The sequence below is a fragment of the Dipteris shenzhenensis genome, chromosome 17 (assembly GCF_047967505.1).
Source record: "Dipteris shenzhenensis isolate YYH24624 ecotype China chromosome 17, Dip_SZ_1.0, whole genome shotgun sequence".
Lineage (NCBI taxonomy): Eukaryota > Viridiplantae > Streptophyta > Polypodiopsida > Gleicheniales > Dipteridaceae > Dipteris > Dipteris shenzhenensis.
In genome coordinates this window covers 52,100,870-52,114,360 of record NC_141612.1, presented here as the reverse complement: position 1 = coordinate 52,114,360, position 13,491 = coordinate 52,100,870, and the positions used below count along the sequence as shown (strand labels likewise).

General features: G+C 44.9%; 1 protein-coding gene across 2 annotated transcripts; it reads left to right on the top strand.

The window, feature by feature from the left end:
* The first annotated feature begins 1,000 nt into the window (after positions 1–1,000).
* On the top strand, positions 1,001–5,393 carry LOC147892275 (pentatricopeptide repeat-containing protein At2g33680-like). 2 transcript variants are annotated; one of them, XM_087389037.1, is made up of 3 exons: positions 1,001–1,075; positions 1,183–1,286; positions 1,373–5,393. In XM_087389037.1, the coding sequence occupies exons 1-3, from the start codon at positions 1,021–1,023 to the stop codon at positions 4,103–4,105; spliced, it is 2,892 nt and encodes a 963-aa protein (XP_087245163.1). In that variant the 5' UTR covers positions 1,001–1,020; the 3' UTR covers positions 4,106–5,393. The 2 variants fall into 2 exon arrangements, with proteins under 2 accessions (XP_087245163.1, XP_087245164.1); XM_087389038.1 differs by having other exon boundaries at positions 1,034–1,091.
* The last annotated feature ends 8,098 nt before the right edge of the window (positions 5,394–13,491 follow it).

Below are 13,491 nucleotides of genomic sequence, written 5' to 3'. Positions count from 1 at the left end.
ATTTATTACAACAGCGGATGCGAAACACTGCTCACAACATTTCGAAACCAAGAAAGGAAGGAAATTGTAGTTATCAACATATACAAAGCTCAAGCGACGAAAACACACGAGCCGACACTAGCAATACAAACACTCATGGAAAAAATAAGACCTACCACGACGACATACATTGCAGGAGACGTCAACATTCACTTCAACTCCAATACAAGGTCTAGACAAATTGTAAATGACACAATGCAAAAATACGGCATGAGGAACGCGATAGGGAAAACAACAACAATATACAGAACGACAATAGATGAAATATGGACCAACGACGACACGGATGGCAAAAAGCAAGGAACAAACTACATTTATTGGTCTAATCACTCACTACTCTATACAACCATAACAACTTTGGAAAAATCAGCTCAAAATAAGTAGGATTTGAAAAAACCCAATCTTTAACCTATTAACCAGGGACACCACAAAAAAAAAGAGGACACGTGGCAGCTTGGAGGTGGAATGACCTTCTCTCTCTTCCTTGCCCCTAAAGCTGCCTCTTGTCTTTCCACGTCCTCCCCCCTCCAAGCCTTCATCCAAGAGCTCCTTCTTTGTGATACGTGGCAGCTTGGAGGAGAAGAGCCTGCCACGTGTCACAAAGAAGGAGCTCTTGGATGAAGGCTTGGAGGGGGGAGGACGTGGAAAGACAAGAGGCAGCTTTAGGGGCAAGGAAGAGAGCGAAGGTCAATGGAATGGAGGAGCTGGAAGGTCATCTTCGGGAGGAAGGAGGAGATGGAAGGTTAATGGAATGAAAGGACGAGATGGAAGGTCTCAAAGCCATGGGTTAAGACCAATCCAAGTATGAAAGGTGAATTGATTAGCAATTTAAGAATCACAGATCCACCTTCGGATTTCGGATGGGGAGTTGTTGAGGATGGTCATGCATCTTTGCCTAGTACTCGTCAGCTCAAAATAAGTAGGATTTGAAAAAACCTAACCAGGCAGGCCCAATGAAGAAACTTCATCTTGTTTAAATGTATGTACGTTCTTACAAAAACTCTGCCAGAGCCTCTTAACGCCATAACTGCTCCAGGTCATGACTGCTATATGTACGATACCTTTGAATCCCATTTTCTCTACTTTGTTTGCGACGTTTGTTAGATTGTGTTCTCTAGTTAAGCCTTTGAGCTATGATTTTAGGGGTGCCGCTAGCCACGCGTCAACTAAGTATGGCGCCGTCATCCATGAATCACCAGGAGCATTTCAAAGATTGTCTGGAATGGTGGAATAACAGAAACGACAAAGTAAGTTACTAGCTGTGGAATTTTTAATCCTTCGATCGCGCTGTCAAGCATTTGCAGCTTCAGATTTTCGATGATTGAACTTTCAGGACAGCGTCCATTTTTTAGATTTTACCAAGGAGGCTCTTTGGCTAGACGAAGGGCAGACTCCACAATGCGTTAAAGGCGACATAGGAAAGAAGGCATCCATGACAATGGATTTGAGCAGCATTCAAAGTGACGGTCGGTCCTTTGGTGTAGGGAGAGCTGGGAAAGCAACGGACAAGAGGTTGCCGGTTCTAGAGATTCAGGCCGACAACATGCAAAAAGAGTTTCGACCTTTTAAGGCAAACAAGTTTTTGGATATGTATGTGAAACGTGGGAGCATGGTGGCTGCTCGCCGTGTGTTTGAGAACATGGCAGAGCGTGATGTTGTTTCGTGGAATATCATGATCCATGGACATGCCAAGCAGGAAGAGGGGTCACTGGCTTTGGAGTTGTACGAGCAGATGTGGTGGGAAGGCATCCAACCTACTGCTCGAACTTTTATTGCCCTGTTGAAGGCTTGCAGTAGCTTGGCAGTAATGGAAGAGGGGAAACAAACTAATGTGAAATCTGTGAAAATAAGGTGTCTGGAGAAAGGCCGAGCCATCAATGCTCAAATAGTGAAGAGTGGCTTTGAATCAGACAGATTCTTGGAAACCACTTTGGTGGATATGTATTCAAAATGTGGCAACATGGAGGATGCACGGTGCATCTTTGATAAATCGCGACATCGTGATGTGTGTTCCTGGACTGCCCTGATTCTAGGGTATAGCAAACAGGAAGAGGGTGGACTGGCTTTGGATTTGTATGCATGGATGCACAACCAAGGTATCCAACCGACTGCTCTAACTTTTGTTGGTGCGTTAAAGGCTTGCACTAGCCTGGCAGCCATGGAAGAAGGGAAGCATGTTGATGGGAAGTTTGTGAAAACAGAGTGCCTGGAGAAGGGCATAGCCATCCATTCCCAAGTAGTGGAGAGTGGCTTTGGGTCGGATGGATTTGTGGAAGCCACCCTGGTGGATATGTACGCCAAATGTGGAAACATGGAGGCGGCACAAGGTGTCTTTGACAAATCGCGACGTCGTGATGTGGTTTACTGGACTGCCATGATTTCGGGGTATGCTGAGAAGGAAATAGGTGAAGTGGCTTTGCAATTATATGTACGAATGCGGAAGGAAGGTGTCATCCCAGATCATCGAACTTTTGTTGGCCTTTTAAAGGCTTGCAGTAGCCTTGCAACATTAGGAATGGGAACGGAAGTTGATAAGAATTTCATGAAAACAAGGGCCTTGGAGAAAGGGAGAGCTATCCACTCCCAAATAGTGAAGGGTGGCTTTGCGTCAAACGCATTTGTGGGAAACACATTGGTGGATATGTATGTGAAGTGTGTGAGTATAGAGGATGCAAGGCATGTTTTTGATGGTTTGCCACATTGCGATATCGTTTCTTGGAATGCTATGATCTCAGGGTATATCAGTAAGGAAGAGACTGTGCTAGCTTTGGATTTGTATGAACTGATGCAACACGAAATTGTCATACAAGATCAGCGTACTTTAGTTGGTGCATTGAAGGCTTGCAGTAGCCTTGCAGCAGTGGAAGATGGGAAACAATTTGATGGGAAGTATGTGAAAATAGGATGCCTAATGCAAGGTAGAGCCCTTCACTCCCGAGTATTGAAGATTGGCTTCGAGTCAAATGTATTTGTGGGAACTACTTTGGTGGATATGTATGCAAAATGTGGAAGCTTGGAGGATGCCAGACATGTTTTTGACAAGTTGCCATATCGTGATGTAATTACTTGGACTACCATGATCTTGGGGTATGCTGAGCAGGACGAAACTAAGGAGGCTTTCAAACTTTATAGATCCATGCAAGAGCAAGGTCTGTCACCTCACAGCTTGGCCTGCGTTAGCATTTCGAGAGCATGTGGCAACACAGCAGCCTTGAAAATGGGAAAGAAACTCCATGCTCAGATCTGCAGGGCTGGACTTGAGAGTATTGCCATTGTGGCAACCAGTCTTATTGATATGTACGCTAAGTGTGGGAGCATGCTTGATGCTGAACAGCTGTTTGATGCCTTGCCCACACGGGATGTTGTAACATGGAATACACTGATTGCAGGTTTTGCCCGCCAGGGAGAGAGTGAATATGTTTTTCACTTGTTTGAACGAATGATGCAAGAAAGCATACAGCCAAACGGGGTCACATTTCTTAGTGTTCTCACTGCATGCAGTCATGTTGGCCTATTGGACAAGGGCCAGCAGTACTTCCAGACGATGAGCAAACACTATGGCATTGTTCCTACTCTTGAGCACTGTACTTGCATTGTTGACATCCTTGGCCGTGCAGGCCAAGTGGACAAGGCAGTGGCAATGGTTGAGATGTTGCCTTGCCAACCTGATGTGGTGGTATGGTTCACCGTGTTGTGTGCTTGTCGAAAGTGGAAGAAAGTGGAGATTGGAAGGCACGCCTTTGAAAATGCATTGAGAATTGATGGAAGAAACCCTGAACTGTATGTTGTGATGTCAAACATATATGCAGATGCTCACATGTGGGAGGAACGTGACAAAATCCAGTTAATGAGAAGGAATGCTGAGGTATGGAAGAAGCCAGGAAAGAGCTGGTTGACTGACCCTAACGGAGTGATGCATGCGTTTGTGTTGGGGGATAGGAGACATCCTCAAAGCAAAGAAATATATGCAAAGCTGAAAGATATATCTTTCATAATGGAGGAGGAAGGATTTGTGCCGATTTTGGACTGTGTTTTGAAGGAAACAGGTGATTATGAAAAGGAATAAGCATTGTGTGGTCACAATGAAAAATAGATTGGGAAAAGATGAGCAGCCTTAAGCCCATGAGCCAGACATCGAGGTGTTAATGCACCCCCCAAACCATTGACACACTTCTGAATACCTGATCACCTTTCAACCCCACTTTGCCTTGAACGCCTGGTATACCGATTGTCCTTGTTGTCCCTGCCTAGAAGGACCTAAACTCATGCAAGGACAACTGTCTTCTTATCTGGGGTACTCATTGAGTGAATTCAGGTTAATAAACTGGCACATAAAGAACCTCCATTTTAGGACAGCAAAGCATGTAGCTCCAAGGATGATAATTACATACAAGGCCAGGTCACGGCCTGCAATTTCAGCTCCTGTTCTTATATTGGCACCTTCAAGCCTGGCCCTCTGCAGATATTTAAGACATCTTGACCAAATTTTTGTGTGAGAAGGGTCATTTCAGTCTTGGATGTCCGGTTGTGCTTTGAGGTTGTCTGGTATGCTCTCCACTATCCTGCTTGAACCTAGCCTTCAGCATCTGAATCTTAAGAATACACACCACTCTACCATTGTCAATGGATTATCAGGCTTTTTGTCTTTACCAGAAATTTCTGATAGGGCCCAGAGTGTAACTTCCGCTCCCTATCTTTGAGTCTAGTCATGTTTTGAGGTTGTCCCATAGACTCTTCCAATACTGCATGATGCTAGCCATCAGCAGCCATCTCTTCAGAGCTGCTTACTGGTTTCTGAACACACCACTCTGCCATAGTTAACGGTGGACAATTACGGTCCAAAGTGCATGTCTCCTCCGCTCACTGGAGACCATTGCTGGGAAGACCAACAGTAGAGGAACATTGCTACTGATGCAGTAATGTCACCAATAGTCACCACAAGAACACTTTCCGTCTTTGTAACTGATATTTCGCTGTTCTATCTTTGATATAAGAGCAGCTGCCTTATGACAGTCATCACCAAGCCTGGTGATTTTTAAATACATATATGGGTATTTCCTCAGATGTGTTGATAAGGGCACAAGCAATGGCCAACTTATGTCTTTGGGCCACTTGGCATCCTTTGTGACATGGGTCAACAGGTGTACACGTCTTGTTGAGCTTGATTAGGGACGACCATCTCAGTTAGTCGGGTCTAGGTTCATGCTGTGTTCTCCCTTCGTGCGATACTGGTAGACACAAACTTTCTCCCAATTGTGCTTTGAAAGTTTGTCTTGCTATGTGATGCAAATGTGTATCTGTATAAGCGTTGGGCACTGATCAACCTCCTTGAAGAAATTCTACTTCCTCTTCAAAAGTCCCTTCATGAACTAATTGGCCAGTTGTTGTGTGAGTCGTGAGCTCAAATGTTTGTAGTATCGGGCCACAATTTTGTTGTTGTACTTTGCCACAATTTCTCAGCTTTTCTCTGTTGCTTTCGGAGGTCTCTCCTACAGCAGTTCTCAGTGCAGGCTTGCTAGGTTGGGGCTACACAAAATTTGGTGAGTGTCAAAGGTTGCTGATGACTACTCTATGATGTAATGCTAGACATTGGCCAGGAGAGCCATGGTATCCTAGTTCAGAAAAACAAGCTCACAATGTCTGCTTCCATCCATCATCAGTATTCAAAGGGTTTTAACATTATATAAAATTGTCTCCAGGTAGTACAGTCTTGATGGGATTTTCTTTCTAGTTATGTGGGGATGGCGATCATATTTGGTGCTGAGTCCACCGTACGTTGATATGTATCCTTCGGCCCTGACATGTGGTTGGTCTGTACCATGGATTTCTATGTGTAGTTAACACTCGTAGATTCTCCATGATTAACATTGGTCCTTCATCCTAGTGAGCCCACCTTGTTACAACCCATGCTGTTGAATTATTACATCTAGATCAGGGGCTGAAGTATTGATTTTTGTTTCTTCTATGGTTGACATCTCTAATGTGCTAGATCACGTGGTCTATCCATTCACAAATTTGGATCATGATTGTAGTGTGGGACTCAAGTTGTGCAAAGCCTTGAAAGAATTAATGTGTTGAGGTGTCACCACAATGTAAATATCCTAAGTCAAAGTACAGTTGACCATTTATTTGATCATAATTAAAGAGTTTTATATGTGTTAATTACGGTCAAAGAGTTATTTTAATGGTCGAAGTATTGACTATGGTCAAAGATACTTGACTCCAGTCAAGTAAATCTGATTGCGGTCAGAGAGTGTTGACTTCGGTCAACAAGACTTGGCATGCGCCAAGAGGGTTAACCCCGGTTAACCAAGATGTGCCAACTCCGGTTGGAGAGACTTGGCTATGATTAAGGCGCCTTGACCCTTGGTCAAAGCTCTTTAATTATAATCAAGAGTGTTGACTCCGGTCAACTAGAGAAAATATATATATTTATTTGTATATATATTTGTTTAGATGTGCACATGTGTTCAGTGGGGACGCCCACCGTGACTAAGATTAGTCCACAGTGTGTTATTTGCATGCAAAGCGCTAACAATTAATGGGTACCATGGTGGTGCGCTTTAATTAATTGTTGCAGGTACTAGCAAGGATTATTTTTCCTAAGCGAAATGGGAGCCTGACAAACATCTAGGAGGCGGTTCGAGTGACCGAGAGTTTTGAAGACTCCAGAATGGCCCTTTAGTGGCTTGTAATAGGATTTAGTCTAGATTTCAGACAAGTGGCATGTTGCCAATTTGAATGGGGCTTGAAGCTCTTGTAAAAGAAGGAATTCTTTTCACGTTTTGGAGATAGAGATTTACGAGACAGCTCTATGCTGAACGTCTGTAACAGTTTTTCTGCTATGAATAAAGACCTTCGGGGGGGTCCAGCCCGACAATTTGTCCTGGGCCCTAGTGTATGTTGAGTGAGAGGGAGTGAGGGAGAGCTTTGGAGAATGTAATTCCGTCGTTGACGTGAAGCGATAGCTGTTTTTCCACTCTCAGTCTGGTTTTATGTTTGTAATTGGAGATTGAATCTTACTCTTGCAAATTTCACCAAAATATCAATGAAAAAACCTAGAGGTTACACTCTCGCTTGATCCATTAGCTTGGCGAAAATTGGTACAACTTTGAGAGGCTGTATTTCCACAGGGATGGTGATACTTCTTGCTGTGCTTTACCAAGGGGTTGACAGCTTACACATTCCTATAAGGAAGGACCATATCCTCTTCTAATCATGTGAAAGACTTATCCAATTGCTACTATTTTTGCTACGTTTTCCCACTCCTTGTATCTATGCTTTGATTTGGTCGAGACCTCAATAATTGATCGTCCTTTTAGGATTCTTAGAGGCATGTTATCTTATGCCATCTCACTGGAGGTCCTATGATATTCACAATACTCTTATTCTTGGCCCCTGGATATGCCATATCTTATAGATCCTCAAGCTTCTCTTATTCTTGTTCTACTCACTTCTGTAATTCTATTATCTCGCCTTTCCAAATCTTCATTGGATACCATACTACTAGCTTTGCATCAGGTAGTTTGGTTATTCAGTCATTCTGGATTTACTTTCTAGGCTCCATACCCTTGCTACTGGAGGCTGCACGTTGTGACTTAGCTGCTGCAGCTCTTGTAGTCACTTTTCTTGGCATGGACATCACACTGAGTGTTTTGTTAGCACTGCCTCGCTAGGGGCAGGCTATAGTAACGGGTTTGCTTATCCATCTAAATCGGTAGCAATGCGTCTAAAGCGGATCGATTTGCCACTTTAAAGAAACTTTCTATTGCTTCTGGTTTGTAGTTGCGTTGTCTCTCGCTTCTTCCCCTGGTTGCTCTTTGATTTCTTCTCGCCTTCCATCTCCAAGCTTTTCCCTCTGTAGCTGCTTCCCCAGCTTCCAGGTCATGCAGCTTCTTGCTATGCTTTCCTGCTCCCTTTTTCTCCTAGCTGCTCATGACACCTGTGCTCCTTCCCAGGTCTCTACGCTATTTGCACATGCTGCCCAAAGCTTCCCGTTGTCATTCCTAGCTCAGCAGCCGCAAGCTTCCTCACCCGTTGTCTTCTCAAAAGCACCCAAAGAGCGAACATCCAACAACACGGCCTCGTTTCGATTCGGAGTGATGGACTTGAGTGGGCTCCATGCATGCGCCTGTTGCCGCATCGTTTGCAAGGCATAATAATTGTTGCCACCATTCACTGCCTCCTCTCTATTTCTCTCACATGTCAGTGATCAGCGATTCCTTGGATCTATCTGCCTTGATGCTTCTTCATCCGACTCCCTCCGCGACGTAATTTAGACTTTGCAGAAACTCACTATCAACAACCAAGATTTAGCACTCTCACATCCTTTTGACCAGGATGATTGAACGGGAGAGCGGGATGAGATGAGAAGCAGGCGGAGATTGGCAGGGAGGAGATGGAAGATGCTCGAGGGAGATTGACAAGGAGGAGATAGAAACTACGAGGGAGATGGTAGGGAGGAGATGGAAGCTGCCAGGGAGCACGGAGGAAGAGAGAGAGCAGGGAGGGAGACAAGGGCAACGACGACCTTAGTTCTGTAAGGGCAGTGCTACCGGCACCCGATGCCTCTTGTTACTTGGCCCTTAAGGGAGACTATGTCGAGTGGCACTTTGCACAATTTTCCTTTTTCATTGGTTCTTTAAATCATAATTTGAAGCATGTGTGGCTTTGGGGCTCATGCCCTCACAAGGGGTTGTCTGATGGGACAGAAGTGAAACAAATAAGGGGGGGGAATGGAGGTTTTTTAGGCCCCCAAAGGGCTGGCAAGTTGGCTAGTAATAGGGCTGGTTGGCCACCTCTTCCCTATGTAAAGAACCCCCTAGTGTGGCATTTGTAGTCGTCCCAGTAGCTCTTAGGCTTGTGTAGAGAACATTTCATAGAGCTTACACAACAACAGCAAGAGTGCTGAGCACACATTCTAGGCTCCTCCTAAAGCCACTGAAGTTTCACATCCAGCAAGCCAGCAGATCAGGGAGCAGAAAGAGCAGCACCAGCCTCACCTTTGGGCCTACATCTAGGAGGCAAAGCAGGGCCAGAGTTGCTGCAGACCGAGCTCACTTAGCGCTGGAGCCCAGGCTGTCTTCTGGGGTAGCAGGTGCTGAGTTCTTTAGACGGAGAGTCTATATATGCTTGAGGTGGAGCACGCGGGCTCAGAGATCTAGAGATATCCAGCAGATAGTAGAAGGAACCTTGTGGTAAGATCAGAGGACCACATCCTGGTGGGACTCTGGATCTCTCTTTTTGTATTGTGTCCATATCTTTGGACGGAAATATATTGTTTTGGCGGATTCTATATATGGTTTGGATCATTGTCTGTCTGCTAGTCTGCACATCTATGTAAAGGACATTAAGAAGTTTGTGATTCCTCACTTCACACACACTGTGTGAGCTCCTGGACTATTCTATCAGTCTTCCGCTGTGTGTACCCTCTGTTGGTTGATTTCTAAAATGCAATCAAATCATGTAGAAATATAGTTTCAAAATAGAACCCAACTGAGGTGACCATATAACTACCCACTTGCACAGATGAGTACTGCTCCACTGGTGCATGAACAACACCTCCAGATGCTGCCCTATTTGCTGCTCAATCCTACTGCATGCCTCTTGATAAAATGCCACCCCAAGGGGCTCCTTTTATTGGCCCCAAAGGGGCTCCAAACTGTCCGACTTGGCAGCTCCTTCAGTCTGGCCCCAACCGACCCCACATGCCTCCATCCTTGGGCTGTGAGCTGGCACTTGGTTGGCCAGCCGACCAGCCCTGCTAGCCCTATATAAGGCCAGGGTGCTGCTCACTTGTAGCCCCTCCCTTTGCTGCACCACCTCGCCTATTAGATGCCCTAATCCAGGGCCATAGAACAGGCCCAAAACCTGCTCCAAACATGCGCCTATCCAGCCTGCACATCCAGCCATGTGTCTGCCTCTATCTCTTATCTGATCCAGCCCTGCAAGCTATGCTGCGGCCTCCGTACAGGTCCGTACACCTGGATGATGTCATTGCCAGTTCATCGCCTCTGCTCTTGGGTCCCTGATGCTGCCCTATGCTCCACCTTATGCTCTTGCAGGTCCTGCCTAACAGCTAGGTACCCGTGTCCTTTGTGCTCTCTTCTCTGGGCATAAGCCCTAGGTCTCTCTCCCCCATGCTCTCCTCATTTGGGGGCTTACAGATGGGGAGGTGACCGTTACCCCAGCAGCTCCCACGATGGAACCCTTTGGAACAATTCAGTGTCGATTCTGGTTTTTGACTTTTCAACCAGTGTGTCTTGCTCCTCCAGGTCCGGTCTTGCACAAGCAAAGCATCCTGGTACAAAGGTCCATCCAAGGTAGCACCAGATGGCACCAACTTTAGTCACGTTCTTGCCTTCGAAATTGAGCAATCCAGACGCTGCCATCTTCCAGTTGTTCCCCTCATAATGAGTGACCAACTTGGAGTCTTCCAGGCACCAGCTCTCAGGGTCTGTTTCAACCCGGCCTTCCTCTGGCAAGGTCCTCAACAAAAGAATGGTATCGAGAAATGAAATCCCAAGAATATCTCCAGATAACCTGGACCATGAACTTGTTGGTATATGTGCAATGCCCACCTCTCATATGTAACCACCAATGTTCCATAGTGACCTTTTGTAAGGCTCCCATTATGAGGAGAAGCCATGTTGGAGCACTGGACATTGGTAGGATCCTAGTTTTGACACTAGATGAGGTCTCATGGTGGTGACCGTTTGATGGTTAGGAGATGGTAGAAGGAACAATCTATCCTTGGGGGTTCGGGAGCAGTGTCTCTAATCCTGGGGGTTTGGAAGCAACACCCCTAGTAGCGGGGTCCAGGGTCTACTAGTATGCTCTGGCTTGCGACAGTATGCCCTTCGTGGCATGCACGCAAGCATTCACGTGTGAATTTTCTTACACGCGCTTGGTCGGTGGTGGGTGGTCAATGGTCTTTGGCCGATGACGAAATTCAAGCAAACATGTGCCACCGTCCTCACACTTAGTCACGCTATGTGCTAAGTTAGTATGCATGTGCCACTGCCAACCCACTAGTGTGGTGGAATCGGTCTACTACGAAGGGCTATGTAAGGAGGCTACTTCTCAAGCCTCATCATCGAATGCCACTATCCCTACCTCAAGTCTTTTTCCATCCAGATCTTGTTTGGATTGCCATCGAAGCTCTACTCGCACAGGTGGATAGCACCATCAGTTGTATCTTATTCGGTGATAGAAAATTTTTATTTTGCTCTATTGTGTCTATTTTTTGGTCATTGTACTATCGTTGTTGTCAAACGATCTCTCAGCTGCGCCGTATTTCTATAGAACTCTCACTGAGCTCTCAAGCAAGTAATCTTCTGGCTTCAACACACCTAGTCCATAATCACCTCCAAGCAATTTGTGTCCCGAGATTTGAAGAAGCACCTACACTTCCCTTGCGCCTTTAAAGAAGGTCATTTCCTTCCATTTCATACTGCTTGTGTGCTTGCTCTGAACACATACAATGCACCTCATGGAGGCACATACCAATAACCTTTGTAATGACAACCCCCTTCTGAATTATAGCAACCATTTGAACTTGAAACCCTAGGACATTCCATGGAATCCACCCTCATGTTAGTATTAACAGCCACACACTTGGAAGAGTCCAAGCACTCCATGTTGTTCTTCACCTTTACAAAGGTCTTTGACTCCCCGTCGGCCCCAATCTCAATGTTAGACATCTTCACTGTGACTTCTAGGTCGGCATATCTGAGCTCAGTAACACATGGAGATGTCACCAAGAACAGTTCTTTGATTACCACCTTAGCTTTGGCTTTTGTATCACCATTTGAATCTGAGTCGGACTCCTTGTTCTTCTTCTAATTCGCCTTCTTCTTTTGGCAATCCTTCGCAAAAAGGCATGGCTCGTCATAATAGAAGCATTTCTTCTTGTACTCCTCTTCTTCGAAGTGTCCTCTTCATCTCTAGAATCATCCTTCTTGGGCTTGTTGCCATTGTTAGGCTTGCCTTGTCCTTTGCCAGCAACGCCTTGTCTATGTTGTAGAGCTTCTCCCTAGTTTCTTGCTGGAGAAGTAACGGACCCAACTCCTCAAAAGTCAGAGGTTTGGCCCTCTGTCCTGCTATCACAGTCGTAACAAAGCTCTTGAAACTCTGTGGTAGCCTCCTAAGTAGTTGATCCGTCACCACCTTGACCTTCATCAAGTGGTCATGTACCGAATCTCCCTCATCCATATCCATATTGTAGAGTTAACGCTGAAGAGTCAAGATCCGGGATGTATTATCTGTCTCATACAGATCCTTCAGAATGGCCCATGCCTCTACTGACATGTAAGTCATCTGGATGTGAGGAATCACAGATTCCCCCGTAGTCCCTATGATCAATGTCAGGGCGTGGGCATCTCTATCCTCCCTCTCCATCTACAAGTATAAGTATCGTCCCTTGCCTCCCTTGTCAGTCCACCATGTCCTCAGGCTTCACCTCCGCTCTCGTTGTTAGTTTGCATAGGTTCCGAGCCACTAATGACTCTGGATCTTTAGCTTCCAAATAGTATAGCTACTCCCTATCCAAAAGTTAGGGATGGTGAAAGAAGGAACTCGATTGGAGGAGGAGGAAGGAGAGAAGGGGTTGATGAAGAGGCTTCTGCTTTTGAAATCATGGATGTTTTTATCGAAGCTATACTGTCATATGAATATAAAATCTTGGTAAAAGTTTATCAAGATAGCTTTTCCAGTTTCATGATATTGAAAAAAAAAGTACAATTTTTATATTTTCTTTTAAATCTATAAGTAAAATATGTAAATCTTAGCGAAACTTCTATAATTCTTCCATAAAATTTTCAAATCTTGGAGAATATTTCAAATTTTTAATTTATTGGGACATATAAACTTTCGATTCTAATATAAAAGTTTCACTTCTTAATGAAACTAACATGAAAAAATCATCCATGTTTGAAATTGACATCTCTACAGCTAAACCACACAACAAAATCGAAAAGCAAACTGAACCATATGTAGACAAGAACTTTGTACACACTTCATTGAACTTGAGTCACCCTCCTCACAAGGGCAGTCATCTAGTCATGGAATTTGATTCCCTAGAGCTTTTGAATCAGGGTCGTCCTTCATCAAGGTCCCTTCCTTCAAGCTCCCACACTTGAGCCTCTTACTTGGGCTCTGATACCGTGTTACAAATCAACCAATAGAGGGTACACATAGTGGAAGATTGATAGAATAGCCCAAGAGCTCACACAATGTGTGTGGTGTGAGGAATCACAAACTTCTTAACTTAATAAGCTTTACATAGATATGCAGACTAGCAAATAAACAATGATCCAAGCCAGATATAGAATCCACCAAAACAACATATTTCCATCCAAAGCTATGGACACAATACAAAAACATGGATCTAGAGTCCCATCAAGGTGTGGTTCTCTGATCTTACCACAAGGTTCCTTCTACTATCTACTTGAT

Bases quoted from the DNA above. Each gene is read 5' to 3' on its own strand.
- LOC147892275 (XM_087389037.1), top strand. From the start codon at position 1,021: ATGTACGTTCTTACAAAAACTCTGCCAGAGCCTCTTAACGCCATAACT. The intron at 1,076-1,182 runs GTCATGACTGCT...CTATGATTTTAG, and splicing joins TAACGCCATAACTGCTCCAG to GGGTGCCGCTAGCCACGCGT. The intron at 1,287-1,372 runs GTAAGTTACTAG...TTGAACTTTCAG, and splicing joins GGAATAACAGAAACGACAAA to GACAGCGTCCATTTTTTAGA.